Here is a 23,694-nt window from a genome sequence, read left to right as displayed (position 1 = left end):
CAGTATTCAACATTACTAGTCTGAGGATCTAGTTCTAGATACCTTTATTAGAATCCTCAGCGATATTACAAAATATAGCAGCTTTCATCTTAAATAGGTAAAAACTAAAAACTAATGTTTGTTTAATGTACAAGGCTAAAATGAACAACTGCCATGTAAAAGGTATGTTCAGTTTCAGGCCTGGTATCACCATTCCAATAGAGATGGAGACATATCAGATTTGCTCCATACATATTTGCCTCCTCGTTGGAAAAACATGGCTTCATCAAAACCACTCGCTTGGATGGCAGCTTCTACGCCAACATCCAACAACGACGGTGAAGGTGTCTTCCTTCCATCCACACAGTCCAAAAATCGCATCTGAAAACAGACAGTTTTAAATTGAGATCGCCGTTCGCGGTGGTTTTACATGCTTTTTAAAAGTCAAAAGTGTTGTTAATTACCCTTTCGTCCAAAATCAGGTAAGAGTTGCGCATCTGTATCAAGTTCAGAAAAAAAGAACCCGTCGAAGTTCGTAATTATACTAAAATTAAACTAATAAATTGCGTACCTTGACGTTGGATTCGGGTACCAAACAGGCCACTTCCCGATGGCGTTGCAGGAAAGACTCGAATTGTTGATCGGTGACTACAAATTTCTCCGCATTTCTTAAAGCTTCTTTACCGTGATTTTCTCCTCCAATTAGTAAACACTGGAACACCTAATAAAACTAATTATGGTTTTTTAATCATCAATTTATATATTTTTTGTTTTTTCAAATTTATACCTTCCAGCGAACAGGATTCAGTTGCCGGATCTGTCTGTTCATATCTTCGTCAAAGTTATGTGTATTGATGACCGAATTAATTTTGAAAGCCACTCTGTAGTCACGACACCAACCTCTAACCCTTTCCAAACTCTCCAGGTGCTGGTCATCGTCTTCGCAGGTAGCAACTTCTTTCTTATTGCTATTTCGATGGCGACCTATGAGGTTATTTGTCTCTGGCTGGAAACTGTCGCATGAAATGGCCAAGATATCGAGATGCTCACCAAATCGAATAAACCAGTCCTCGGTGATGAGACTACCATTGCTGACGATACTAACACTAGCCAGGCCAAGCTCCCGCTTACAAAACCGAACAAGGTGGCCTAAATAGCGACCTTTCTGATGAATGAACGGCTCCCCACCGGAGAAATTGATTTTTTCCATTCCTGGCCAAACGTAAGTTGTAAGCATAATTTAAAGAGTAAAAGAGAAGCCTAATTTATGATGTTACCTGCTTCATGCAGCAGTCGGAGTCCTCGCATTGCCTCTTCTAGCGGTAATACAAAACTGGATTTTGCCGTGTGAAAACAAAAACCGCACCTGTAGTTGCACTGGCGAGTAAAGTGGTAATTGACGCTGGTCGGTCTAGGCGATAAATTGGAAACCTTCAATTTGTTTTCAATTTTCTTTTGTGTATATATTTGTAGAAACCATTTAAAAATGGAATGGAGAAATTGAAGCCAATTGTCGACGAACGCAATCATCTTGCCCGATATTCGCTAAATGGGAGTCGGTATTTGGTAGGTCTGATTTAGCAGTGCGATTTGATCACTTGGTTCCTTTGTTCTGTTTGGTCAAAAAGCGTCTAAGAGGGCCTTTAAATACGTTAGCCCACTGTAAACGGCTTAGACCCGAGGTGAATAACGCCACAAGGCGGGGCTTACAAACCATTATTTCCAGCTATAAATTATTTGAGTCCGTTCGGCCGTCTCAGATCACGTTTAGATTATTATGTTTTTGTTTTCAATGTGGGAAAAGATTTACATAGGGTTAGACAGAAACAGTACTGAATCGTGCATTGTTAGGACACATTTGTCGTGTACTGATATCGGTTTTTATTGATAAGGCTTGCTGGAATGATAGGGACACAGATAAACAAGTAGGTAATAAAGAAGTTTTGTAAAAACCAGACTGCGCATTTAGCAGTCCATTTATATTATTCACCATGTTCAATAAACATGGAAAAATGGGATGACGTCGTCCAGTATCAATCTGAGGTCGGAGTGATATTGGAATCTTAACTGGTAAAGCAAGAGTCATAAACTAAATATATATCGGGTAGCTGGAGCAGCTATAAACAATCCCGGTGATTCATGTAAAACCCGACACGAAATTTCACAATGGCTTTGCATTTTCTCAAAAGTCTAGATATACTAGCTGTAGCCTCTAAGCAGAGAATAATATCAGAACAAACAGTATTCATGGTAAAAATAAAAACAAAAAAATTCTATTGTATTAATCATCCCATAAAAAAATTAATTCGCCAATTGCAATATTATGACGGTTTGGGAATTGTCTTGCCTCAAAATTGATATTTCTTTTTCACTGAGGTAAACGATGTTATTTTTAAAAGCAATCGAGATCTTTAGTAACACGATCTGTAAAGGAGAAAGGTACTAGAAATGGGAAGACAGGGGCTTTGTTTTGTTTCCTCGTTGAACGACTAGGTATTTCAGTTTGTCAAATTCATCTACCCGCAGAATAAGCTAAGGCATGCAAATATAAGCTCTATTTAATTTCAACGGCAAAATCGTAATTGGTTGGTTCGCGGGGTATCGCTGGTGGCTCTTCGGGCAAGTCTAGCCCTTCAACATCGAGAAGTCTGAGTTTTGTGTTCATCGAAAGTAGAAACTCCAAATCTGCCATAGCCTCTTTGCTAGTCATTTTATTGCCTGTCGAGATAAGGGGGTATGTTTTATTTGCTTTTCCGCTGTTTCTTACTGATATAAACAGACCTAGCAGTGCATTGATGCCGTCTACCCAGTAGTCGAAAGTTTGTTGATCAGGTGCAACAAAGTCCAGCGATCCAACGTCATTCGAATCGAGCATCAACGAAAACGGGTATTGCGACGTTGTTTTCTTACCCCTAAAAGAAGTTAATGGATAGATATGCATATCTCAAGTCACGTTTTTTGCCTGGGCAAACTTACTTTAGATCCTTCATGTGTGGGCAGTCTTTGCCGGTGACAAGGGTGCGGATGTCGACAATAGGTAATTTGTCCGTCAGCTCATCTAGCGCTGGAACACTTTTTTCATCACAATCACCATAATGCAGGACACGGTGATTAGGCGACAAACGAACGTACCAAAACTTGTCTTTAACTCTCTGGCAGGATTTATGCAAAAAACAAAAACAAAAAAACAAGAATAGTATTAAACTTTTGACGGACCATTAAAGTAGAATTACCCCTCGGTTGGTATATTTGCTGAAACGCGTCCCCTCTGTTAGGAATCCTAGTCGCTGCTGTTGAATGAGTTCGATTATTTCGGGTTCGATCTGTTGCCGCAATTCCATGATGGGACGCGATCTCGACTCCCACTTTTCGCGACTTGTACGCTCCTGTTGCCAGAGGTCAGTAATTTCGGCGTAGGTAAGCGCAGCAATTCTCTCCTTGAATATCTCCTGCGTGAGGGGACGACCCGCCAAAACACGAGTGATTTGTTCGCGAACGACCGAAAACACTTTGGCGAAATCTTCCACCGTCGCCCGCATCTCTTTCCACGTCTTGTTCACTACCACAATGCAAATGCAAAAGAGTTCCTCAAACGGATGATCGTGATTAAAGAACATGGGGTGAAATAACGTTCCTTGTTCGGTTGGGGGTTCCCCAATCTAATAAAATCCAATAAAAAATCTAGTTTTTATAATGATTCAAATGTTTTACTATCAACTGATACCTTGAGAATTTCGCACAATAACTTTGTGAGTTCAATGACCGCTCGGGCGAATGGACAATCGTATTCGTCTCCTCGTCCCGAATTTTCGAGCACAACCCTGGAATATTTTTCTGGGTGGTAGCTGGCAAAATAGAGCATAGCATCAAGAGCCAATGCACCTGGTGGAACCTGAGCTGTAATACAAAAATATTATAAAAGTTAGACAATTGATGAAGTCTTTCGTTCTTTTTCCAGAAAACCGTACCAAAATCATTCAGGGGTGTTGCATCGTTTTTGAAACCCAATTTACGAAAGTCCCTCGGAATAATCTGTTTGCGGGTGGCTACATCCTTGAGGGGGGTGATCGAGTCGCTACCATCATTGTCAAAGGCAATCCGACGGAGTTCTCTGATTTTCTCTTGAGCTTCCACATCTCCCGATTCGATGGGGCGGTTCATCGGCTCTTCTAGCACGTTTAGCATTAACGTTTGAAGCACGTGCAGCTGATGAGCTATCTCGTTTCCACTCGCCACTCCAGGCACTAGTAGCACGGGAACGAACAACGATTACAATCCACAAAAACCGTGGGTGTTCATAGGTGTGAAAAGAGAAATACCTTGAATAATGCTCATGACAATAATGTTACGAATTTGGCGAGCATTGAGCGTTTTGCTCATGGCAGTACGTTTGGAGTCATCGGCTTTCAGAAAAAGAGCGTTGATTAAAGCCAATGTGTTTTGTTGAATTGACGGTGAAGTGTTTTGCAAGTGCATGGCTAAGTTGGGAATCGTCAGCTCTCTTTCGACTATACCGTACTTGGTACTTGAGTTTTGCGCAAGACTCTCCAGAATGGAGAGTGCAGCCTGTAAAGTCCGTGGATCCTGAGCGCTTGATTGATTGTTGATGAAGGAAGCTATTCGCTTGATGAATGTCGGTTCCAGCACATCCCACTGCGTCAGACCGTGATCCATCAGATCGACAAAAGCCGGCAGTAGGTGAACTGTAATCTGGTCGCATAACTTGCCACTCTCCATGTTTTCAACATAACCAATAAGCGTTTTCATGCCTAGTTTCTCGGTGAATTCGGCAGTGAATGTTGGATCTGTGGCATAGCCAGCCAACTCTTGGATAGCTTTCATTTTGTCTTCATGAGACGACTGTGGGGAAAGCTGATCTAGAATGCTCTGTGTGATTTTACCAGAAGAGAAACCCAACTGCAAAACGTGACCGTTTTTTACTTCCAACCGATTCTTTTCGCTGACAAAAGCTCGACTAGTTTCCGTGTTGAAGCGTAATGCATATGTATCTGCATCTGTTAGATTCCAGTAGTTACAGAGGTCTTGAATGATTGTAGCCAAAGGTTGTTTTTGATTGAATTCAATCAATTGAGGTGGTTTGCCTGCCATTTCAACAGCAATTTTGACAAGGCTGTTGTCTTTTGGTGTTGGCGGTGCCTTTGACCGCAGCAGCGTTGTATCCATTTTTGTTTTCCTATACGAACCATGAAAAACAGTGATTAATAAACTTCAAAACTGTAAGACAGCATCACCAATTAACCAAAAACCACTTTTTTTGGTTAATTGGAGAAGCAGGTAATTGCAATTTTTCAGCATTGGCAGTCTTGTTACTAGGCCATTGATAATTATCCTTTAACGACTGATACCAGAAGCTTGGGTTATTCAGTCCTGTGTCATACCTTTTAGCTTTTATACAGTGTTATACTGTTCCAATTGGGAACCTACTTTCAAGCATTTTGGTATTGGGATTTACCATCTTTAATTCAGTGAGTTAGCACAATTGGATTCAAAAATAACTTACGAGACAAAAGCCCCTTGAAAGCTTCGTGATTAATTTCCAGAGGCGATATATTTAAGCAAAGTGCCGTATTTTGTGTGACCAATGACCAGTGACAGCCCGTTTCCTGGGCGTAGGTATTTTCCTGGGAGAAAATTGTAAACACCGGAGCGTTGTCAGGGAAAAAATATTAATTAATTTTTACACAATAATAGGTTCAAAACCCTTTCAATATTTTTAAATAAATTTTTAAACTTTAAACAACAGAATTTAAGTTTAAAAATCATTTACATAAAATAATTGTAAGATAAGTGGCAACGCAAGCTGTGAGTTAGTTTTCCTATCCTGACGTCACATCCCTCACCGGACCATTTTGTGTCTGAAGTTTTTCTTTCGCCGCCATCATGGGTCGCATGCACGCTCCTGGGTAATTATTTCTCGTATTTATACTTTTGTTTTACATTCTATCAAAATAATTCTTGTCAGAATATATTCAGTTAGTATTATTGCCAAAGTTCTGTGATTTTACACACGTTTTTCGTTTTTAATGGAACAAGGTGTTGATAAGTTCGTAGAGTATCGGTTGTGCATCCCTCGTGGTTTTTACATACGATTCGTTTTTGATGCCAGTCTGTCATTTTACTTTTCCATAAGCCAATCAAAGGAACCTTGAAAGCATGATTCTATGGAAGCAGTGAACTGTGTCATGCATTAATGTGCTGTTTCCTTTTATTGCAGTAAGGGTATCTCCCAAAGTGCTCTCCCCTATCGTCGCTCAGTCCCAACATGGCTGAAGCTCTCTGGTGATGATGTCCAAGAGCAAATCTTCAAATTGGCCAAGAAGGGTCTTACACCATCACAGATCGGTAAGTTTACCTATCCTGAATGTACTTTTGGTGATAGATGAAGTAGTTACCATCTAATGATTTTTTTTTCTTTTTCTTCAGGTGTCATCCTCCGAGACTCCCATGGTGTTGCTCAGGTCAGATTTGTGACTGGCAATAAAGTATTGCGAATCTTGAAGAAGAAAGGCCTCGCCCCAGAGCTTCCAGAGGATTTGTACTTTTTGATCAAGAAGGCCGTTGCCATCCGCAAGCATTTGGAACGCAATCGCAAGGATCGTGATGCTAAGTTCCGCCTCATTCTGGTCGAGTCGCGAATTCACAGACTGGCCCGTTATTACAAAACAAAACGCGTCCTACCACCCACCTGGAAGTACGAGAGTGGTACCGCCTCTGCCCTTGTGGCCTAAAGAAAAAAAAATACCTTTTTTCAAGTTGTGTATGTGAGCTGTCTCCTCGCCAAGCTGACGGAATACATTCGGTCAACTTCAATTTCTATATTTGATGTTCACTAATAATTTTACAAGCGTCAAAGTTTGCGTCTGACCTTAGATGGAATTACTGGTCGGTCAACCCGTTTCTGCTTCCAACAAGTACTGTGAAAGAGTTACCATTTTAAACTTCAAAATGACAGGACTTGGTTAGTCGAAGCTTGTCTTGTTTTCTACAGAGTCCTTTGGGGAAACGTTGCCTCGTTCAAAGTGAAAATTGACGTTAGTTTGCATTTGCTTTAACTTGTTCAGCCTTTTTGCACTTTCGTTTGACAGTCAGAGCTGGCAGCCGATAGATTTTTGGTATATGGACGTTCACAAGCAAGTATAAGGCAGTTAACATGACTTTTCAGTTAGTATGTATTTTTGCAAAATATTTGTTTATAACACGTCTTTCTTGTTTTTCGGGGGAGGGGTTCTTTGGCAGGACAGGGGCACCAGGTAGAAAGTTATCCAGTCATTTCAAACATTTAAAGATAAGTGAGACGTTTTTATTATGAAAACAGCCGACAATATCACGACATTTAAAAACGATTAGACGGTGATTTCTCGAACGGACTTTGTTGATGCCTGGTGATAATTCTTAGAGGTTTGTTGTCCATTTGATCTCCTGTTTCCCGGTAAGGTGGCACTTCTGTTGCTCTCGTCGAGCAAAAACTTTTGATAACAAGAGAAATGATTACTTTGAATAATATCAACTAACTTAAAGAAAAAAAGTAAACCTGATGATGAGGGGGAGGAGCTTTGAGCAAGTATGGCGGTGAAGACGTATCAAATCTTATTTTGCTGGCTGTCGCATATTGTTGTGGCGGTGGGTGCTGGATCACGGCTGAAGTTATGTCTGGATGGTTGTTCCGTGAGTTGTGCGGCAGACAGTGGCTACTGTTGTTCACCAGCTGTCGCAAATCCGTCATAGATTCAATCGATTCCGTTGCTACGCGGTCCTCCAGTCGACTGACGTCTGACGCCGTCTGCTATTTTCAAAATTAAATTATTTTCACTTTTGAATTAAAATAATTTCATTCCTTTCCCCCCCACAGAGACAATGAAGGCAAACACTTTGCTATTATCCCGAACCTCACAACTCTGTCACGGCGCTTTTCTTTTGTTTGCCCTTTACTAAGCCACGTCCCTAAAAAACGAAACGTACAAGTTTACGACAAAACTATAAAGCAACGAAAAATGAAAACAATTGGATGGCATCGTTAAAAGAATCATTTCAAGTTTGTAACTGAGTGCATCGCAATTGTGCCGCCTTTGGCACTTTCCATTTCATTTCCGGAGACGATATTCACGTTCCATTTAACCGCACTCACAAAAAAACTATTTCCATTCAAACTAAAAGGGATTTAAATAAACAAAAAAAAATGTCAAATTATATTTACTTGGAGATTAGGACTGTCGTCTTGGCGATGGCCGTCCCGTTTTCCGCAGGCCACACGACGTCGATAAATGGCTGCAAACAGGATCAGATTGGCCGCCAGGAAAAATGTGCCCAGCACCAAGGTGATGCACAATGCTGTTTCGTTGGTCCACAAGAAGCCCAGCGTGATTCCGCCCACCGCCGGGCTACCTCCAGTGTTGTTATTGCTGCCCGTCTCCGAAGCCATTACGTTGGGATTGACCAACGCCCAGTCACCCGCCATACCTATTACAAGGGTTTTTGTACAGACGTTATTAACCAATTTTTTCTTTACTCTCTTCGTCCCTATTACTACCACTACAACAGATAGTGTATCACAATATTCTTTTAAATTAACCCTTTATTTCTATTTATTGATTTATTGATTTACTATTTTGCGATAAATGAAATCAACTTTTAGCTCCATCAGTTTTCGTCGATGTTGGACATTCAGTGATGTGAAAACTGAGCGATCGCAATAAGTTTAGCGACGGAGCGTCCCATGTCCAGGAGGGAAGTGATAGACGACCCACGGGAGAAGACCCGCCCCATTTTCACTCCCCTTCTATATTATGTTACTGTTACTACTTCTGTCGTGGCTATAATCAAATGACCATATAATCAATTTTCTCTCTCCTTTGTACAAAACACTTGCCCTATGGTATGGACCTGCTTACTTCAATTTTTCGCATCAGGTTATCATTACTTTGAATACGCTATTCTAGAAAGAAATCAAATGTGACACCGCGCGCGATTTGAAAATGTTATTCGATTTTGTTGTTGTTGTTAAGAACGGCCTGTTATTATGCAAGACGCATGCACAACATTCTAACCTCCAGTCTGTAACACACACACACAGCCCCCCCCCCTTTTTTTATTGTGCATAACAAAATAAGGGCCTTTACGGATTGATGATGGAAGAAATCGATCCATTCACATCATCTGAGACATGTTTGAAAATAGAAAGAAAAAATGCATAACAATGTTTCATCTTATAAACTAATGTAAAAAGCCCGATATTGAATTTTGAAATGATTGTTATCCATCTCACGAAATTGAACGATCGGGAAAATCCAGCGTTCCCCAGGAAAATGGCAATCAACATCGATATTGATGCACGTAGATTGAATCCCCACCCCCACAGCCCCAAAACTAATATATTCCAAGGGCTTAATAATTATCGTCGCGGAATAAATGCCAAGATAAACGTAATTGATTTCGCCAATGTTTTTATCCTGGTAATACAATAGCGGCCACAACAAGCTCCGCTCTAGTGCAGCGTGAATGACGCAAACGACGGGATGGGCTTTTTAGACGACTATGAACAGGCCTTCATTATCCAGTGGGAACTGACGCAGACCTCGTTCCAAACTTTGTCCGACAACACACAATAAATTTGAAGATAAAACTTTCAAAATCATTTGTAGACCCCGTTTTTTCTTTGTTTGTTTGTTTGTTTTTTAAATGCGAACAGTTCCGCAGAAAGAAAAATGCCCAGGGGCTAAAGATACCTGACGAACTGGTGATGTTCTGCGTTTGATTGCCATTCACTTGACTCGAAGTGGATTGTTGAAAGCTGCCCAAACTGCTACACTCTGCGGCTATTGCCCTGTCGATGGCCATTGGCGCTTTGCCCGGCGACGGCCAGCCGGTCGTCACATTTCCATCGACGAGTAAGTGCTGCTGGCGGACGACTCCTGATCGCCGATGCGTAAATCCATTAGAATAAAGAGAACACGTGCAAAACGTGTGCGTCCGCTAGTAAAACGGGACACACACACACACACACACACACACACAACGAAAATGGATATCGATCGAAACGAAGGGTTTCGGGCAGGACGTGAAATGCATTTTCACCTTAGGGGCTGGCATTCATTTTCGGGCAACATTAAACTATCGAAAATTGTCGGCAAACGCTCGTTAACTTTAGGAAAACTTTGCAATGACGAACGTAGTGAGCTGGGTGTGTTACCTTCGTAGAATTGGTCGATCGGAGTGTTCCTTTGATCGAACAGGTGATGACTAGACGATGCGGCGTAGCTTGCAGCCGATTCGACTCCGGGCTGGTGCAATTGCGGGATGAGTTGCAGCCAGACGGCGATGTGGTGGCCTCGATAGTGACTCTTGAGATGAGCGTGTTGTTGTTGTTGTCCTCCTTTAATTAAAAAAAAAAAAAAAAAAAAATAAATAAATGACACATTTTCAAAGGAAACAAAAGACTGGGATTGTGATAAATATCGTTGCAATTATTTTCAAATCGAATAAATCGCTTAACACGAGTCCTTAAGAGTTCAATCAAATTACAATAAAACTAGTTTGGCAATGCTTCGTTTCGAAGCAAAAGGGAAAATTATACAGGCAGAAAGTTTGTCTTTTTGCGGGCAGCAAAAGAAGAGATTTAAAGTCGAGACTTTTGTTTGGAACAACTTTGTAAAGCGTTAATAAAAAAAAAATGAAGAAATGAATCGGAAAATGAAATCAAGAGGGGGAGGAGTTAAGGATCCTTACGGTGCGTACGCACAATAAAAATACCCAGCGACCCGATCTTCATCATTAAAGATTTAGCCACACAACATCTTTGATAGCCTCCAATATCCAAAGAATTGCAATTTGGGCAATTCAAAAAATCTAAAAAAAAAAAAAAAAAAAAAAAAAGGGAAAGGGAAAATACGCCAGGATTTTTTGAATACGACGTAATGAACGTACTCACCAAAGACCATGTAGTATTGCGAGTGCAGGTTGAACGGTTCCCAACGCAATTTCGATCTTGGAATGAGCTCCCCTTTGCCGCCAATCTCCAAATTAGGATCCCTATTTTTGTTATCCCGACGTGGTTATCGAATACATGTGTCACTAAAAGATATTGAAATAAGGCAAGTCTTTCAATGGAACTCGTACCCAGTACTAGCGAATGCCGTGAGGAACGGAAGGAACTGCGATGCGGTGGCTGGATCGTTGTGATAAACCGTGTTGTTGACGTATGTCTCGCCGTGGACGTCATCTGACCAATACAGCGGAGCTCCATTTGCTGTGGCATCCAGTTCCAAAGCTTCCAGCTCATCCCCCGTCACACTTCCTAGACGCTGTTGATGTTTTATTTTTGTTTTTTGAACAAACAAACAAAGGAGACAAAGGTTGATGAGACTTCGAAGAAACTCTTCAAGTGGAAGGGATTAATTATTAAGGCTTGACAACATTGGATGGATATACAGGCGCGGAATTTCATTTTTTTAAAGAATGATGAGGTACCGCAAGGAGTTTCGACAATTTACGTACGTACAATTTCAATATTCATAAATGAATTGCACTAAATTCGGATGTGGCTGTGTGCAAAAGCACGAAGGCAAACACTTGTTTAATGCCATTCGATGTTCTTTCTGCGATATTAAAAACTTCTTTAGTGGGTCATCAATAACAGTGACACATCTGCCAAAATGGTGGCATAATATCGTTATCCGCATCTTCCTTCTCATCATTTTTGTTCGTTCTTTTCTTTTTCTAGCCGCCTGTCTATTGCCATGTTATTGCTATTGTCTGCACGGATCTCTAATGACACGCCCTTTCTCCCGCAAAACTTGATTACACGCCCAAGCATCCATCGATTAATGAATTTCCCTCTCCAAACTTAATCCGGGCCACATGATGGATGACGATGTCTACTCTAACGCCATTTTCAGTTTACCCTCCGCACACACAAAAATAAAATAATAATAATGAAGAAGAAGAAGACCAAAGATGATGTGTTGCCCATCTTACGTGATACTCCGATAGATCGGCATCGTTGAGCTGCTGGCCGTACTGCGGAACGGACAGGATAGTTTGCTGTTGCTGGCCTTGGTAATGATAGAAAAAAGTGCCAGAAGGATTGGCTGATCTTTGGGCGTGTAGATGGACGACGTGCATCAGCGGCGCTACCACCAGAGCGTCGCTAAGAGCCAATGAAAGGCTGTCTCTCATCGAGAGCGCGTCCAGCGCAGACGGACGATCCCAGTCCGTGTACTCGTTCCTACGTATGAGTAGTAAAAACAAAACACGAAAAGGAAAGAACAAATTAATTTTGGCTAAAAATCCATCCATCCATTATCATCAATTACCTCAAGACGTAATAGATTTCGTTGAGATGATATTGATAAAAATTGCGGATTAACGTTCGCAGTGTCCGATCTCGACGTTCTTCGCTGATTCCCTCGCGTAGATCCGTGTCCCTAGATGATGGCAAAAACAAAAACAAAGAATCTTTAAATGCAGACATCACTAAACAAATTGTCGAGAAAAGTAGATGCAAAATGTTCATAAATATAAAAGACATTTTTGCCTGAAAGATGAGCCATTCCTATACTTGGTGTTATGGACATTTCTTTCTTTCATATTTTATCCTGCTTACTTTTATTTATTAGTCAAACATCAAGCAACGAAAGTTGGGAAGGAAGAGAAAAGTTTTGATGCTTCTGCTATTTATTAATATTGAATTTTCTTTTTCATCGCCCTCTTTTTAAAGTTATTCGCTTTGGCATTCCTACCGGACTGCGCCTCCACTGTTCCGCTATTCAACGAGGCTTTTACACGCATTTGCCGTTTCGATATGATGGCAAAACTAAATTCAGCCACTGGCCTTTTCATTGGCCAGTCGACATTCCTGTCCGTCTAGAAGGAAAAAGAACACACGCCGTGTGATGCTGTTCAGCATCTCCCATCATCCTTGATGCTTCTCTATACCAATAGAGGCATTCCACGTTCTGTGCATGCACAAAAGGAGATGAATAAAAAAGCTTCTCGTCACTCCATTTCGATCCATTTCCCCCCCGCCTTTTATTTTTCGCCTCTTGGACAACGTCCCGGCAACCATTTTCTTTTCTACCGCTTTTTAGTATTGATGAACCGTTCATTGCTCCGTCGCCGTTGGCCACAGCGTCGGGCTGGTCAATACGTGACTTGATCAGTCTCCCCCTCCTTCACCACATCCTGTACAGACTTGTCTCCGTTCATTAATATTCGGGAAGATCGTGAATAGCCCGTTGATTGCACAAGAGTTCCGTATTACCTTTCGCGCGTGTGTGTTATTTACTAAACCCTAAATAACTCAATACACTTGCCTCTCTTTTTGCATCAGAGGCAGGACATCGCAGGTTGATAAAACGCCTCTTTTGAATAACGGGACGGAAAGAAACAAAAGAACGACGCTTTCAGACGAGAGAGAGAGAGAGAGAAAAATATATAGTCGTTTCTCTAAATGTCGAGTGGCTCTCCCATTTATTCTGACTGAAATAAATGACTGTTTTATGCATTCAGACGTGAATCCCATCCATGCAGCGATCCCTTTTCATTTGCCAAAGCTGCACGCAGACATTCGCAAATTTGCATACGACACAATTCACTGTTTATTTATTTTATTTTTTTTCTCTGTGTGTGTTTTCCGTCTACAAAGTCGGCGGTTTGTGCGGTTTTGAGAGACATCGTTTGCCAAGGGGGGGGTTAGCTTCCGATATTTAGTTGAACCCGTTTTTCTTTTCCTAGATACTAACAGCTCTCTAGCGAATACGAAACTTTGCGTACGCACAACATCCAGGAGCGCTAATCCAAATGTAAGAGCATCTAATGAAGTTTGCGGACAAACGTAAAACGTCAAATGTTCGTAATCTATAGATTTTCAAAGCAAAGCGGACCGTAAGTGTTTGCCATCGCTATTCTTTTAAGAATCAAACGGGGGAGGGCATAAAATTAGGTATAGACTGGCTCAGGAGATGTGATCACGCTAATTAGTCATCCTATGTTTTTGAGAATCGGAGTGTTTTCGCTATCAAAATGCTTTTGAAAAAGACAAGAGTCTAGAGAGACGGTAGTATGTTTTTGGCTCGTTAGTTTAAATAAAGCGCCTTGTTTGAGAAAAAAAAAACAACTGACGATCTACGCGTGGGATTCAAATGGAAAGAATGACGATGAGAAGGAAGTTTTTTTTTACTCACCCAGTGTGACGATAACTTTCGATAGATGTCACTCCGGCAACAAGCGGAATGCGGACAAAGTCTTGGCTGGATGATTGCATAGCGTGAAGCGGATCGACGGAGACGATCCCGGCTCCGTCGACGAAAGGTGCGAACGTCGTACAGAAGCGCGGAGTTGGCGGCAGACGGACGCCGAGTAGAGAATCCAGCGAACGTTTTCTCAGACAATCGCCAATGTCGGCCATCATCAAATTCATTTCTTTCGTCTCCTTGGTGTTTTGCTCCGGTCCGCAGTTCAGCTGGCGAGCCACCTCCGCTTTCAACCAGCCGGCCTGATGATTCAACGCCCACGGACTCAGCGCCGAGCCGGACATCAAAACGGCCCGATGAAACAATCCTGTTTTTAGAAATTTGGTTTTGTTTAAGTATTTCTCTTCTCCGTTTCAAAACGTAATTTTTAAAAATCAATTGCCAAATTGCCTTTGCTAGCTCATTTAAAAGCAAAAGCCCCGCACGAATCATAACGGGAATGATTCCGGCTCAAAGCGGAGTAAAACATTTACCATTGATCAGCTAATAGGTGCGCGGATACGAAAATAAAAACCTCGGGAAATTCTCAGGAAATGAAACGTTTCTTAAATCAACACACAATTCGGCTATTGAAAACGACATGAAATTCAACAGCAGCATTGCTTTTTGCCGCCGAATTATTTGGGCCTTGATGTTTAATCAAAGATAAATTTTACGAACCAAAGAGAGGCACGATCCATGTGTAGAGGCGCTTGCTACTAAATATCAACTGGTCCAGTGGGATGTAGCAGCGAAAGCTTTAACGTGCATAATTAAAGTTAAAAAGAAAGTCGATTTCCATTCGGAATTAATGATGGACCAGCTGTGCTGAACTGTATATCTATTGTCGAGCTCTGTGCCGTAATGGATGTTGGCGGCAACATCCGTCTCGACAGTCGCATCCGCTTCCTACACGCCCCTGACTGACACGCTGAATATAATTATACAAACATTAAATTGCTCTTTCCTCTTTTTTCTTCCCCTTGTGTGGGTGTTTAGCTCGATAGAAAATCATTATCATTATTTCAGCTTAAATATAAACAGGATCTTAACAGAGGATTTGACCTTTGCCAGCCCTCCAGGAAACTTTCCCTAGGCGAAAACAAAAAAAAAAGTCTACGATATTATTGATCCAAGGTGTATATATATATACACATCTATACGCTCACCCAATGTGTGTGTGGCCGGCAGCAATGCTCTTCTGCCGAACGCGGAGGGAGTACGTGCCACAGCAATTCTCACATTTTCTTCTGTGTCTACACATTTAATGAAGGCAGTCGCAAAAATTGCCCTTCTCTCTACGCGAATTTTTTTTTCAAATTAAGTGGCCAGGGAGAAGCTCATTATCGACATTGGTAGAAAGCGGATAGCTTGTTAACGGTATAGAGGGGTTCAATTAAAAATATTTCAAGCTTTTATGGATTGAAATGTTTTTGAACGATTTGATCTCAAATAATTTGGCATTTGGGGAGTTCAATTGAATTTTTGCTGCACTTTTCGATTAAGTTTGGCCAATGCTCCTGTCATAACTAGAAAGGATTTTGCATACCAACGACACCCCATACATTTAGACGTAGTAAACTTAAAAGAAAGAGTAAGATGGATAGACAATATTTCCGGGAAATACAGTTCAATTTGCATGGCAGATGAAATATTTGATTATTTAACTTTCGTTTAGATATGCAGCTCACACCCCCGAGAGGATCGGTAAACGTCGAACGACAGAGTCTATCAATTTTTCATCTAAACGTTACAGGTTCTCGTTAACCTTTTTTTTTCCCCATCTCCTGTCGACAAGTTGAGAGGAGACAGGACACAAACAGACAAGTCGGAAATTTTCTGGAAATTTCACCCACTTTCTCTAGATTTTTTCCTGTAACAGACGGATGGATCAAGTTTGACATTCAGAGCTATTAGGCGAGGATAAACAAGTTGTTCATGCAACACTAATGCTTTACGTAAAAATTTAATAAACTGTCTGGAAAACTACTATGACATATGCCGTGATTAACTTTGACACACCAGTTATCACATCAGTTATCACGTCGTGATGGTTACTGACAAATGTTTCATGGCAATTATGCGTAGGATAAAACAGGTACTTTTGTCCCTGCTCCTTGATCAAATTTTCTGAATTGCAAAATTCTGAACGATGGAAATCAGAGATTGCTGCTGCCAACATTTCTTTTTTGCTACTCGTGCAGCATTAAACAACTAAGTAGACATGTGATTTAGCTGAACATCCTCATCAATTGCCAAATGAACGTAACATGCTGCTACTGATAAATCAGCATGGCTCTTAACAGGCTGCACAAGTCTTCAAATTGACAAGCTAAGCTGATGAATCCAACATAATTTTAAAAGATAGCTAGATTTGCAGTTCAATTTACTTACATCATCTGTCAACTCTTACTAGTTTCTTGTCTTCTCATCAGGCAACGGCTTTGTTGATGTGAAAGAGTGATGATGAACAATAAAATAATTAAGCAATAGAGTCCCAATGCTAACTAAATTCAGTTTCATGGCCTCACTGAGATAGCTCTGGAAAAAAAAGAACTTTGGTGAGCAAAACCATCACCAGCAAAGACACCCTTTCCAATAAATCTCTTGATTTAATCAATTAAAAAACGTTTTGCAAGTTTACCTTTGGTAAAATCGTCTTCTTTTCTCAAGGAACGCCTTCATACTGAGCCGGTTATGAGTAGGATTCAAAACGTGGCCTTTGACTCCAAACATTGGCCAACTAAGGAAAGGCGGGAATTTCTCTTGAACCAAGGAATACTTGAGACGAACTAGGCTGATACCTCATAACTTATCAAGTTGAAATGAAAAATAAATTTGCATGACAATCGAATGTTGCCAAATTTCAGAATTCTTTGCAAACTTACTTTTGAAAAAGAAAGGCAAGCCCATTTTCGACAGTTCAACTTGGATAACATTCTTTGCGTATGAAAATATCATATCTCTGTGTTGATAACTTATTATTGCAACACTTTTCGTACCTACGCCTTCTTCTTGAATGTTTAACATGTCTGTCAACACCCAAGCTTTAACGTTGAGGTCATCACGCCGAAAGTTTCATCTCCTTTTTAAAACCATTTTATTCCCCTTTGAATAGTTTAAGGGCTTTTTATGAGGGCTTCTCAAGTCCATCACTTTCTACAGCCTTTTTTTTTTATTTTTGCCCCTTTTGGATAATATATTAGATTTACCGCTAAGAGTCTACCTTATTTTGGCTCCAACAATCTTGTTATTATATCAGGAACCTTCCATTAAACCGACTTTTAACCTTTTTAATCTAAACAACTCTGTGACGCTCTTCGTTGTTTTTCTTTTTAACAACTGAAGATTGCTCTCGTGCAGACTATATTGTACTCTTTTTTCGACCTTTTATTGTCAAGGATGAGCGTCTCTTCAAATGATTATATGTGTTTTGCCTTTTGTATAATGTTTGCCTTCCTTCAACTTCCAATTTCTACTCGTGTATAAAAAAGAGTCTTTATCTAACGACACAATCTATTTCAGTGGTTTCCATAGCAACGCAGGGATATCAAGCTGGGAGGATTGGATGCATCTCATAGCGCCAAGTTCAAACTTCCATACGAAATCCTTTTGTGATTAGATTGGAACCTTCTTCTTTGCGACCCTGATTTTTTACTTTATTCACATTAACAAGTAGATGCGCAGTATAGAAATCTAATCGTTAGACAATATTGTCCTCTCTGCAGTCTGTGCTGTTTATAAGGATGACGTCACACAGCTGATGTTCAACTGTCGGATTGTTTAGAAAGAAAAAACTTGCCATCAAAGGGAAATCTATTTCATTTTGAACCAGGATGGGCACTCTTATCTCGTCCCCATTGGGGAACGGGTCGTGATCACCGTGACTGCCATTAAAGAAATGTAAATGATTGATTTCCATTCTCATAGAGAAAGTTCTCCTAATTGCAACTCTGACTGCTGCAAAAGTTTGTTAGGTTGTCACTTAGAACGTGCTTTACGCAATTTCTAGTGTTTTCTTAAACATGTAACATCGTTCTTTATAATATCCCCAGTTACATTATTAAAGAGTCTTTAACTTGCCCCTCCAGTTGATGCTCTAATGGCACTCAATTCCCAAAATAGAATCAGACTAGAACTTTCAAAAGCTGTTGGTTTGGATCAAGTGAATTCTCTAGTACACGTGCGGAGCTTTTTAGCTCGGGTTTTTTTGTTACAGCAATCTTTTGCTCCCTCGTGTAGCCCGCGACTATCGCGTTACACATCAATGTATTATCTAAGTGTGTAGGGGTACGCATCGTCTGATGCACCCTAGATTTATTTAATTTTTTATTTTTTTAATTCGGGGTAGAAAAAGAGAATCACAAATTTGATTTATTTTGCTAGCCTTTTCATGTCCACTTTCGTTTCTCTACCGTCGGCTGAAATCCAAAATTGTGGGTCGAGTCAGGACGTTGTCCTAGGAGAAAATGTTTTAACAGCATGAAAACAAGAAAAAAATTTATAAATCCTCGCAGCCCAAAATCCCATTTTCCCTGAAAAAAGTTCGTTTGGGATCATGTTTACTCTTTTAAAAAGTTTTGCTTTTTTTTATTTTCCAAAAAAGAAAAAACTTTCCTTTTTGTGTGTGTCGCGTTTTATAGACTGTCGGATTAGCTATGACACACACACATATCGTCCGTCCAACTGCTAAAAAGTCTGCGTTCGCCTTTACTCGTCGAGGGACTCTTCATCTAGCAGATCGACTGGAAACTTTCTTCTGATTATCGGAGACGTAGACACAACAGATAATGTCGAGATAATTCTCTGTGGAAATAATAAGCTACATCGTCTTTTCTCAATCGGACCCAAAGCCTGGCTCATCTGCCAAAAACGTATTGGCCATTATGTAGACGGCGCTATTAGGCAAGAACAAAATAGCCTGGAGGGATCGCTTGAGTCGACGGGGGATATTGTTGTACACGAAAGAGGCAGCCGCTCTTTATTTTTGCCTGAGCTTGCCATTTTCTTGCGCCATTGATACAAGACGGGAAGTAAAAGGATGAGACGATCATCACCGTTGAAAAACAAAACAAAACAAATAATTTATTTTATTTACTTACCGGCAGCTAAAGGCGAAATCATCAGAAGATTCACTAACGCAGCTCCAGTTCCATGGCCGCTTAAAGTAATTCGATTAGAATCACCTCCGAAACTGCCAATATTATCTTTCAGCCACACTAGCGCCGCCACTATTCATAATTCAAAATATGTCATTACATTCCTCTTTTATTTTTATTTTTTTGTTCTTGAACAAAATGATGTTAACTTACTGATATCCAATAAACCGTAATTGCCTTGTGTGGGAATCGCGTGTTTACTTTTGCCGCGTGTTTGCCCAGGTGTCGGACTAGCGGCCGTCTGCAGGAATCCTGTGCAAATGAAATATGAAATAAAAAAGGATTTAATTAAATGAAATTGAGAGATTTAAAGGATGTACCTAGAATGCCGAGACGATAGTTGAGCGTGACGACGACCATTCGACTTTTAGCGGCCAACATTCCGCCGTCCATTAAATGTCCGGCACCCCACGAGTAGGACTCGCCGTGAATCAACACGACGACAGCCAATGACGTGAACGGAGATGCCGATCCACTAAATCCTGGACATCCAATATCAAAAGAGATTTTTTTAAAAAATTATTATTATTAGATAAATGACATAAATAAGAAAAGGCTATCACAAAAGAATTTCTACTAGTGAAAAATGATTTCCTTCGTTTTATTTTGCACTATAGACGTGCAGTAATTGATGGCAGGGTCAGGACAATCACAACAATGGGGATTGTCTGCTTTTGCTCTCGACAACTAGTGCCATTCATCTGTTAATCGCGAATAGAATAGGCCAAGTTGAACAACTATACCAGAAGCGTTTTTTTTCTTTTTCCTGGAACTTTTTTTTTTTGGAATCAGTACAATGGACGGATCGATACGGCACGTGCCTTTTGTTTCTTGCTGTCGACGTCAAAAGAAAAACCGCTGAAAAACGATAGTTTAACCTTGTAAAGAATAAGATTTGTCGCTTCATTTTTACAAAAGGTCAAACGAATGTGGAGAGGTAATGAACTTGAATTAAACAGAACAAAATGGCAATTTAGTCGAGAAAGAAGAAACCGAATACGTCGGGGAGCAGCTGGTGAGACCTGCAGAGAGGGTTTCTTATTAGATTGCCTCTGGCGTCGTGTTCTAATTGGCAGCTGTGCGTCACGTGATGCCGTATCATTAATATGACGCATCCAATTTGCATTCAACTCTAAAACTAAATAATTGCGTATGCGTACCAGCATTCGAAATGAAGATCTGCGTATCGATCGCTTACACGCAAACGTGTAAAACACAATTCGGCAGCGATTTCAAATATCAAGTAAAAAATGTCTGGTTATAGTCACCTTCAGAAGGTGCGTATATGTTGAGGAAAAGGCAGTCTTCGCTCTGGTTGGCCAACATCAGCTGCATCCTCTTGAGTTGGTAGTATCGAGCTCGAGGCATCGTCTCTAAACTGGCCGTCCTAAATTCATCAAACATTCACGTTATTTCAACTGCAAATGGATACACACACACACAAAAAAAACCTAATCCACGTGTGATCTGCTAAAAGCTTAGACCCTTGGAAACTGTATAAGGAGACATTTCCTTCCGTTATAGCACGACACGAAAAGCAAAAGAATCAAGTCAAACCCCTTTTCTCTTTCCGCCTTTGGTGTGTCACAAGACATCGATCCTGGCCACGGACCAATTTTGCGCCAACCCACAAAAAAAAAAAATTGCGGATACACTACACTGCCTAGGATCTCGAAAATAGGCACACAAAAAAGAAATCGATTTACTGGGGCCGAGCAATATGTCTGCGACAGATTTATGTAACCATTGCGGGATATGTCTCCTATATTTATGGCACTGTAACCGCACCTACTCTGGCGGGAATTCTCGATGATAAATGGACGTTTGAATAGGACTAGATATCCCTTTTCAAAATCCATTAATGGACGCATTCATCTAAATAACTTGTCGTATCCAGTTGCGATCAGCAAACAAAATATGATCATTAGAGAATTAAATGTTAGATGCGTTTCACCTGTTGGATAAAGGAGGCATTTGCTGAGGACAAGCCGGTGGTAGGGAATGGGCCGGACGAACAGCCGGACCCCAAGGACCTGGACTTGCTGGCGGTAAATAACGCAGCGAACCAACCGGTGCTGCAGCATAAGGAATACCCAAAAACGCCTCCACGTTATGATTAGTATTGCTTCCAGACGTCGTAGTAGGGGTATTAACGCCAGCGAATTTACGATAATTTCCTCCTGTAATTAATAATGCAAGACTGATTAGACTGCTTGCATCATGTTTTCCTGCATCATTTACCAAAATCAGCCCTGTTCGTTTCATAACACGAGAGAATGGAACACAGTGTTGGGTGACAGCTAATGCAGCTTACGAATTAGACAGATGTTATGATAATGGGGGAGCAACATGGCAGCCGTATTTCATCATGCATGCTGAAACAGCCTGTGGCATGGGAATGAGCTTAATTGCTGGGGCTATTCGACTTGCTAAATGCCAATGAGAAACAAGTAATCATAACACATACTGTATATACCTGCTGGGGAAGAAGTTGTTGTTGTTGTTGGTTGTGGTTGAGCAGGGCTACCTGGCATTGTGAATCCGCGTAGACTTCCATATTTAGTCCTGACCAATCGACCTCCTGGGCTGCTAGGCGATCCAGAAGAAGTCGACGGTGCTGGATTCGCAATTGGAACAGCGCTAGCCAAGTTACGGATCCCGCCTGGGCAGCACTGGAGCGTGACCCATGCCATGATGAAGAGTAGCAATAATTTGACACAAGCCATAGCAACTGCATCGAAGTCGATTCGACTTGTGCCCATGTGATTGATTGCCTTCATCGTTAAGTCATTTCCCGTCACTAGTCGTCCATCATCTCCGACGTACGCATATCGACGAAACAGGCGCCAGTCAAAAACAAATGGCACTCTTCTGTTGTTCCCGCGCACTTTTGATGATCTTCAGTCTCGTAGTCGGAAGACGATGAAACACATTTGAATGCGATGTTGCCAGTTTTCGTATTCGCACAATCCCTGGGCGGCAATTTGCTGATTGCTGTCGAAAAGAATTTTTATTTAATTGAAAGCTTGTTTATTTCGTTGGTATCGAATGAACTATTTTACTGCTAAATGCATATCTACTTAAATGTGCTTCCACAAATTCTATAGTTGTATTTACAAACAGGTAATTCACTAGGAGTTTCTATGGACTGGATAATGCGATTGCTAAACACCCTGCACGAGGAGGTCGGAAATGAAAGTGATGCGATTATTCGCTTCGTTGTTTTTCTTTTTGTTTGTGCAAAAACCACAATCCACAACGTCTGGAGCTATCCACTCTCGTTCGTTTTTTTTCTACAATCGTTTGCTTTTTCTTTATTCCACAACAAACACAGCGCGCCAAATTTAAAATCATTTCCAAAGTTTTCTTTCTTTTCTTCAATGAAAAGAAAGTTGCAATGGAAATATCGCAGGCTCCTTTTATTGTAAGGACGCGCTGATACACGGTTCATTAAACGGCCAAGTCCAGGGAGCCAAAAGGCTCTTTTTCTCTTCTTTTTAACTCTACTAAAAGTAAATGAAACCGTTGGTCTTGTCATTATCTTTTTTTTCTTTTCTTGGCAGAGAGGAGAAAACGGAAATTGGTTGGGAATATAATATACAACAAGAATAAAAGCGAGCGAAGCGTCTTCTCCTTTTCTTCTTTTTTTTTGGCTATCTACGAAGCTTCTTAAAGTAAGCCCCTGGCCCAAATGAGCCACTCCCTTGCTGATCATTTCCTGTGCGTCTGTCTGTGTAATACCTGTCTCATCACGATTTGATACTATTTACGACTTTGACTGGAGTGCATCCAGCCCGGATCTTTGAGAGAGAAACTAACGAAGCAAATAAAAAAGAGCAGACGATTTAAGGGAATCGTGTGTCAAAACAAGTTCTTATTCTTTGATTGTTAGGCTATAGACTGCGGGAACTCATTTAAATACACTCACCCCGAATAGAAACCATGAAATCGCAACAAGCGCGCTATAGTTTTAAAAAATTCCGTTTTTGGCAACAGCACTTGGGACACCAGAATTCGATCAAAAAGCGCAATTTATCCAGTGCTGAATGTTCCGTAAAAACAACGAGAGCCACACTTTGGATGAAACGACATTTAGAAGTGGCCGTCACCGAGCAACTGGAATCTGATGAGCAATAGCACTGCGGAATATAGAGGAAAGCAAGTCGCCGAAATGGACAGGCGCGGACGGAAACTCCTCCCCGGGAACCGTATCAAAAAATTGAACACGATGCTGCGCGTCGTTCGATATATCTTATATATGTGTATGCCTTCAGGCGTCTATATTTATTGCTGGGCCATGCACTGCGGGG

At 40.9% G+C, this 23,694-nt stretch overlaps 2 protein-coding genes and 2 long non-coding RNA genes across 5 annotated transcripts; all 4 read right to left on the bottom strand.

Moving 5' to 3' along the window:
* Positions 1-27: 27 nt before the first annotated feature.
* Positions 28-2,067, bottom strand: LOC116927976 (radical S-adenosyl methionine domain-containing protein 2). Its single transcript, XM_032935033.2, has 5 exons — positions 1,257-2,067; positions 767-1,191; positions 551-700; positions 444-476; positions 28-360 (listed from the first exon to the last, which is right to left on the bottom strand). The coding sequence occupies exons 1-5, from the start codon at positions 1,507-1,509 to the stop codon at positions 187-189; spliced, it is 1,035 nt and encodes a 344-aa protein (XP_032790924.2). The 5' UTR covers positions 1,510-2,067; the 3' UTR covers positions 28-186.
* Positions 2,068-2,223: 156 nt separating this feature from the next.
* On the bottom strand, positions 2,224-23,478 carry LOC116927979. Its single transcript, XM_045176482.1, has 24 exons — positions 23,313-23,478; positions 21,861-22,378; positions 21,339-21,564; positions 20,653-20,771; positions 19,705-19,866; positions 19,538-19,636; positions 19,328-19,456; positions 14,178-14,553; positions 12,309-12,419; positions 11,971-12,220; positions 11,113-11,297; positions 10,925-11,025; positions 10,187-10,369; positions 9,723-9,908; positions 8,195-8,457; positions 6,686-6,724; positions 6,433-6,620; positions 4,299-5,173; positions 3,948-4,223; positions 3,704-3,876; positions 3,213-3,638; positions 2,956-3,131; positions 2,761-2,891; positions 2,224-2,697 (listed from the first exon to the last, which is right to left on the bottom strand). Exons 2-24 carry the CDS (start codon positions 22,162-22,164, stop codon positions 2,534-2,536), a joined length of 5,142 nt encoding a protein of 1,713 aa, XP_045032417.1. The 5' UTR covers positions 22,165-22,378; positions 23,313-23,478; the 3' UTR covers positions 2,224-2,533.
* Positions 5,378-5,636, bottom strand: LOC116927981. Its single transcript, XR_004396895.2, has 2 exons — positions 5,501-5,636; positions 5,378-5,420 (listed from the first exon to the last, which is right to left on the bottom strand). It is a non-coding gene; the product is annotated as an uncharacterized LOC116927981 (long non-coding RNA).
* On the bottom strand, positions 16,005-17,283 carry LOC116927980. 2 transcript variants are annotated; one of them, XR_004396894.2, is made up of 3 exons: positions 16,870-17,283; positions 16,620-16,766; positions 16,005-16,562 (listed from the first exon to the last, which is right to left on the bottom strand). It is a non-coding gene; the product is annotated as an uncharacterized LOC116927980 (long non-coding RNA). The 2 variants fall into 2 exon arrangements; XR_006649196.1 differs by having other exon boundaries at positions 16,005-16,098.
* Positions 23,479-23,694: the final 216 nt, after the last annotated feature.

This window comes from Daphnia magna, linkage group LG7, assembly GCF_020631705.1.
Source record: "Daphnia magna isolate NIES linkage group LG7, ASM2063170v1.1, whole genome shotgun sequence".
In the NCBI taxonomy this organism is placed as follows: Eukaryota; Metazoa; Arthropoda; class Branchiopoda; order Diplostraca; family Daphniidae; genus Daphnia; species Daphnia magna.
The sequence above is the reverse complement of the archived record's forward strand: the minus strand, read 5'-3'. Positions and strand labels throughout refer to the sequence as shown.